This window comes from Tinamus guttatus, unplaced genomic scaffold (genome assembly GCF_059628265.1).
Source record: "Tinamus guttatus ecotype Peru unplaced genomic scaffold, ASM5962826v1 Tinamus_guttatus_pri_ptg000090l, whole genome shotgun sequence".
Lineage (NCBI taxonomy): Eukaryota > Metazoa > Chordata > Aves > Tinamiformes > Tinamidae > Tinamus > Tinamus guttatus.
The window spans coordinates 3,564,607-3,571,407 of NW_028288624.1; the positions used below are offsets into that span (position 1 = coordinate 3,564,607).

The following is a 6,801-nucleotide window of genomic DNA, read 5'->3' on the forward strand; positions in this document are numbered from 1 at the left end:
AGCTGTGGAGTATGTTACCCTGCTACATAATTTTGACTGTATAATGAGCTCTGCATGTGTGAATGACATACAAAAAATATGTGAATATTGATGTTGCACTTACTGCAGTGTATGAGCTGATCTGGTTAGACACAAAATGCAGACAGAAAACTGCCTCACCTCTCAAGCTAATTTTAGTCTCTCCCTGTCTGCTCTCTAGCTGTGTGCATATAAAATCACTCGCAATCTGACAGTGTTCCGGTAACCTGTGCCATGCACAGAGCAGGATGTACTTACTAACCATCTGCTTGCATGGCATGGGTTAACTGAGCCTGTGGGATTGTGCTTACCTAAACAAAACCACTGCAGTGAGGGAAAAAACAATGAATGGGTGGAGATGATCAGCCCATGCATTCCAGCAAGTGCAGTCCAGGCAGCAATGACAGCCTGAAGGTTGCAGCGGCAGCGGGATCTGCATTCCAAGTGCTCACATCTCACTGTGTGGAGCAATTTGACGTGGAGCTGCTCTTCATTTGCTGAGCCATGGCCAGTAACCAGGCCAGCCTGCAGGACGATCAGAGCAGGCACTGCAAGTTCTTGTCTTATATGTTCTACCAGGCTGTGAGAGATCACAAGCCTGTGTGGATGCTGGAAGACATGAGAACTATGGAATATTTTTACTGGGAGGAAAATGCCAGCCTAAGAACCTACTCACCTTCAGAAGCCCTTCTCTATGCAGTGGTGCATAATCACCTGCCTTATGCTCAGTATCTGCTGTCTCATTTTCCAGAGGAGGCTCTCAAGGTGCCTGGGGAACATTTCTGCTACTGCCCATCCTCTGCTCCACACTTGGCCATGGCAGTTACATATGACAGGAGAGATATCTTGGGACTGATCATCAAAATTGCACACAAGCTCCCCAGCTTGAATTCCTACATCAACAGGACCGGCTGCTTTCATCTGGAGGACGGGAAAACCCCCCTGCATCTTGCCTGTGAACTGCTGAGGTCAGAGACGGTCCTCATCCTCCTGGGGAACGGAGCTTCTCCCAGGATAGAGGACAGCAAAGGGCTTACCCCGCTGGACGTCATCCTGGAGCAGATGTGGGACTCCAAAGTCAATGTGGCATCAAAGAAGCTCTGCCTTGACTACCTCTTGCTCTTCATGCCCAACCCACAGTTTAAGATGAGGAAAGTTCTGCAGGATCATCCAGACCACTGGACAGCTTTGCTGGGGGAAGACAAATTCAACAGCCTGGTGGGGAACACACCCGCCTCTTTATACCTGCAAGCTATGCAAACTATTCTCCAGACCCTGCCCCCCTCTCATTTTCCTAAAAGCATCCAGGAACTACCTATACCTCAGGCACTAAAGCCCTTACCATCCTATGGCAAAAAGCTACCGACAAAAAATGTGGTAAATGTTTTTCCTTGACTTTATTTACTGGGTCTTGGATTTTCAAAGGCAACCTAGGGGAGCTGATCATTCATGGCCCTTTGCATTTCAGTGTGATTTTAGTACTTTTCCTGTTAGGCTATGCTGGAAAATCCAATATTTTGTGACAAGATATTAAATGTTTTTTTAACTGATTTCAGGCACGGCACTTTTAAAGGAAAAAACTGTCTTGTTTTGTTGTTTTGTTGTGCATGTGAAGGGTTAACTGTAGTTGCGACTGTGTTATGTTCGTTTTTTAGCTGTCAACTCATATCAGAGTATCCAAATTTACAATATGATAACTGTATCCTGTGCAAAGTACCTGGGCAAAAGGAACTACTTGCTCAGTGGGATTTTCAAAAGGTGTAACTACGGAACTGTGTTCTGCTAGGGTTAGGGATACCGTACTGTAGCAACAGGGCTGAAATGCCAGGTTTCCTTTCTAACAAGGAATGATCCAGTATCTTCTTGTAATAACCTAAATGTCCACGGCCATTACGGCAGAGATGCAGAGCCAGCTCTGCAGCGTGCCTGGGTTTAAGGAGTTGCTTAACAGTGAGTCACAGTGCAGAGGGTGTAAGCGCAGAGAGGGGCAGGGAGAGGACATTCTGGTAGGGGAAGACTGAGAGGTAAAAGAGCTCTCCCCCCGCACCTGGCAGTGAGAGGGTTAAAGGCAATCCTGGACCCTATTCCTCCACAGATTGGGGCAATAGGGAGGAAACCATTTTTCCTTCTGTCCGGGGGTGGGGGGGGGAGGCGGAGGAAAGGGGGGAGTGCGATGGAAGCCCTGTTTTTCATAAATGAAATGTCATCTATGTCATTTACCCTTGGCTTGTGTTTTAGGAGTGAATATATCTCCTAAAAAGGCATTGCTCACTAACTTGATTTACCAGTGACTCTCAATGCCACCTGCACCTGCTGGTTATCCCAAGCTGGAGTACAATGTTCTGCTGTGAGAAGTTGTCCTTTGTTGTCGATTTGAGTATTTTTGCCTCCTGGCTCCAGACAGAGGATCTGATCCTGGCAAATACAAATTCCCATTGCCTGCCCCACGTGTGTTTGTGGCTTCCCAGGACTGAGCTCTCCTAGCAGGGCTGGGTCTGTCTGAGCAGGGTCCTGTGTGAGCAAGGCACAGGTCCTGCTCCCCTGGCCATGCTCAATGCAGGGCAGCAACAGCAGGGTCACTCCCTCCTGGCTCCCTTTGGGGGACACGCTTTATCTGGGACCCAGATGTAAGTGCAGCCCTCGGCTCTGTTGAGGCAGGGTAACCCCTTTCCTCTCAACCAGCAGCAAACAGATTGCTCATCTCTTTAAATAACTTCAGAGTACAAGGCCAAGGGGCACCAGGTGCTGCCTCTCCTGTGGGCACAGCCAGGCGCCATGTCCTCACGCAGACACCGGTCAGCCAAGCAGGACGGTCCTTCCCCGCATGCGCTGGGAGCGCCGCGGTGCCAGCGCTGCTCTGAGTGAAGATGCAGACTCACTCCCGCACCTTGGGAGAGGGAGAAAACGCTGGCCCAGCCCCTGAGAGCAGCAGGCAGGTGGTGAAAGAGTTAATCTTTCTGAAATCACACCTCCCTGGTGCTGCATTGCCTTCCGCCCGACCTCCCTGCCTGCCTCCTTCCCTCCCTCAGGGACTTGTGCTTCCTTCCCTGTGCTGCCTCAGCCTCCTGCTGTGCTGGGGAGGGCAGAAGCAGCGGCGGGAAGCGCTGGCTAAGCCCTGGGCGAGTGGTTGGCTGGGTGGCTGGCTGCTCGCAGCCTCTGTGGCGCTCTGAGGCTGTCATGGCTCAACAAGCGAGCAGAGCCCAAGGCAGATTTACACAATCAGCAGCAGCTGAGTTGCTCCTGTGCGACTCTGCATGGGCTCCACAGCCAACCCGTCTCCTCGTTGCAGCAGAGATGGTGGCTTGGGACAAAACTGGCGCTTGCTGCCCATGGCTGGCGAGAGGCAGGAGCGCAGGGCAGCTCGTAGGAGTGGGTGTCAGGCTGGTCCCCAGCGGCAATGCCCTATCTCGCAGGGCCAGAGACGGAGGAGGCTGGCGAGGGATATTATTAGCATGGTAATTAGGGCCCAGAGCAGATATTCCAAGGAAGGAGGGATCGAACAAAAGAAAGAGGGCAGGGAATTCATCAGCTGTCATCATACTGGCTCACTTCCACGAGGGTTTCTGTGCTATAAGGAGCTGCAGAAAGGATGGGATGGAGGAGAAGGCTGCTGGGATTATGAAGCAATGGAGGTGGACAGGGACTCCTGGCACTTTACAGTGACCTAGGAGCTGGAGCGACCCACTGGGAGCCACACATGGGTCTCATGAGCTTGCTTGTGAGAGCAGTGTCCCTGCTTGACAGTGAGAGCAGGGATCACTGGTAAGGTCAGTGTTTAGGCTAACAGGTAGCTTTGTAGGAGGAGGCCTCATGTGCTTGCATCCATCCCTGTGTGAGGCTGCTCTAGCTCCTGGCCAGCACAGAGGACAAAAGATCCACTCTCCTCAGGACATGCTCAAAAACCTCATGCTCTGAGGCCTACCTGTGCCTGCGATCACCACCCGGCAGAAAGCTGCTGGCTGCTTGCTGGCCAACACGCAAAACCAATGGTATTCTCCATGCAGTTTGCAACAGGCAGCAAGCCACACTGGAAAAAGCCCTCCAGGTGCCCTCACTTCTCCTTTTACTGCCTGTTTTAACAGGAGAGCAAGCACTGAATGGGCCTTGGCCACTGAGCTACTGTTTGACTGGACATGTGGTCCCGTTGGGCCAGAGTTAGGAGTGTCAGTGTTGTGCTGCTCCTGCTACAGAACGTCCTTCCCGTCCCTCTAGTGACACCAGTGAGGGGGGAGGTTTCCTTCTGCCAGAGCCAAGGGAATCTGTTCCCTGGACCAGGTTTACTTCCCCTGAAGTGACCTGCTCTTTCTTGGAGATTCTGTCTGTCTTCCTGCCCACTACAGTGATGTTACATGAGATGTAACCAAATCTACCTCAGCTCCCTCTTGGTTGATTTTTTTTCATTCTTTTCAAGCCAACTAATTAGCCAAAATAATTTCTAAATATTTTCCACAGTTCCTGCAATCTGACAGAGTATAGTCTTGAAAAGTTCCTACACGTGCCTGACATATGTTTGCAACTTTATTAATTAAAAGGGTGCTAGGTGCCATGTGCTCATGTTTACAGTTGGCATATAAACATTATGGATAAGTGTAGCTAGGATTTTTGTTTCTGAACATGGGAAAAAAAAAAAGAGAGGGGAAAGTACCTTAGGGGAGAATGTAGGGAGTGTGGGGCCAAACTCTTCTCTGTGGTGGCCAGTGAAAGGACAAGGAGTAATGGGTGCAAGTTGAAACACAGGAAGTTCCACCTCCATGTGAGGAAGAACTTCTTTCCTGTGAGGGTGACAGAGCCCTGGAACAGGCTGCCCAGAGAGGTTGTTGAGTCTCCTTCTCTGGAGATCTTTAAAACCCGCTTGGAGGCAGTCCTGTGCCATGTGTTCTAGGTGTCCCTGCTGGAGCAGGGGGGTTGGACTAGATGACCTCTAGAGGTCCCTTCCAACCTCAACCATTCTGTGGTTCTGTGAAAGGGAGTAGTTTGTGTTAATCCTTGGATTACAGGTTAGCTCTGCAGGGGACACTTTTTATTTCACTTTTGAGAGCAGCACTGTCAAGATCTGACTTATGTGTGTGTGTTACTTCAGTTTTGATGAGTAACATCTCAGTGAGCACTGTGAGTGACTGTGTGTGTACGTTGGTGCATGTGTGTGTGCGTGCACATGTATGTCTGTGTCTGTTTGTCTGCCCTCTATCTCCTGGTAAAACTCCTTACTGATTTACAATATTCATATGCAGTGATCAATGCCTTAAGAAGCAACCTTTCAGTGAAATAAGTCTGTGTCCCAAGTCAGTCTCTGTCCCAAACATCATGCTGCTAACAGGTAAGGACATATCTTCTGTCATAAAAAGGCAGCAGCTTTGCTCTTGAGATGGGCATTTTATCCCTGAACATCAAGCACAAGGGCTTCTGAGGGCCAAACCTACGGTCAACCAGCCAAGTGTTTGTGATAGTGGCCACATTTTATTCTTGATTTTTTTAATAAAATCTATTAAACATATATCCTCATCCGTCTTTTTTCTTAGTGAAAGCAGACTTCTGCTTCTGGGCTGCCAGCAACACTCAGCCACGCATGACACTTTCTAGCCCTATGCTTCTGTTTCTGCAGTGCCATTAGCAAGAAGGACAGGCCAGATTCGGGTCTCAGCTACATCTCTTTACACCTGAAGTAACACTTTTTAAGTTAATTGCACCACTCCAGGTCTCTGCTGTACAAGAAAAAAAAAAAAAAAAAAACTAAACTTGCTCTATTTGTGCACTGTTTTCTTCAAGTCTCCATAACTCTGGCTTCAGCATATAAATAAATGTGATGCATAATCCCTGAACATTTTTTTACATTTTTGGTATTTTGAATGCATGCAGATATATGCTTTCCCTCTCTCTAATACTGATGGGCATTTCCCTATTCCCAGTTTTCTTGGCTTTTGAGGGGTTCAGTGTGACAGATGCTGTTGTTCGCTATGATAAAGATCAAATGGTGCCATGCCCAAGTGCAAATGAATGTTCTCAGTAAGATATGACTTTCTTATAAAGCCATACTTTTGTAATTTTGGTTTCTCTCTCCTTTTTTTTTTTTAAATCCATATAGTTGTGTTAGTACATTACTTGCTGCATGATTAAGGGTAAAAAGATTGCAACATATACTGGGAATAAAATATATATACATACCCTGGTATAAATAAAATCAGCTGTGAAAATTATTTGCTCTGAATGTATTACTGTAATAAACTTGAGGTATCTTTTATCAGCCAGTTGGTCAGATACACCCACTGGTATCAATTGCTTTTGCTTGGACTGATTTTGATGCGTGGTGATTTCATTCTGACTGCTGAGCCATTACCTCCAAATCATGATCCAAAGAAGGTAATATATTTCTTCACAAACTTGCACCGGCAGGCTGTGCCCTCAGAGGATGACCCCAGGCACTGAGGTGGACCCGCGTTTCACAGATCTACCACAAGATGAAGGTGAGTCAGAGGAAAGGTCCAGCAGGGTGATAATTGTTTTTGGAGATTTTCATCTTTAGGTTTGAGTTCAGGTCAAGGTGTCTTAGGACAAATTTTTTTTCAGTGACTATCACAGTGCCAGAAGGTTCCTTTCATTACCTGCAGTCAACATGCTTCTTTCCTTCCTAAGTCTTTTTTTTTTTTTTTTTTTTTAGATATAGACAGACATCCTTAGGAGAGCAACCAGCAACACTCAGAGTGCTCCTTCAGGCTTAGGTGCTTCTGCAGGTCCTTGGCCAGACGCACTCCTCACACTTGCTAGGACCCCAGCAGTAGCGAAGCT

General features: G+C 48.0%; 1 protein-coding gene across 1 annotated transcript; it reads left to right on the plus strand.

Moving 5' to 3' along the window:
* Positions 1-287: 287 nt before the first annotated feature.
* On the plus strand, positions 288-5,833 carry LOC104565022 (ankyrin repeat domain-containing protein 9). Its single transcript, XM_088520548.1, has 2 exons — positions 288-1,395; positions 5,621-5,833. The coding sequence occupies exons 1-2, from the start codon at positions 523-525 to the stop codon at positions 5,627-5,629; spliced, it is 882 nt and encodes a 293-aa protein (XP_088376674.1). The 5' UTR covers positions 288-522; the 3' UTR covers positions 5,630-5,833.
* Positions 5,834-6,801: the final 968 nt, after the last annotated feature.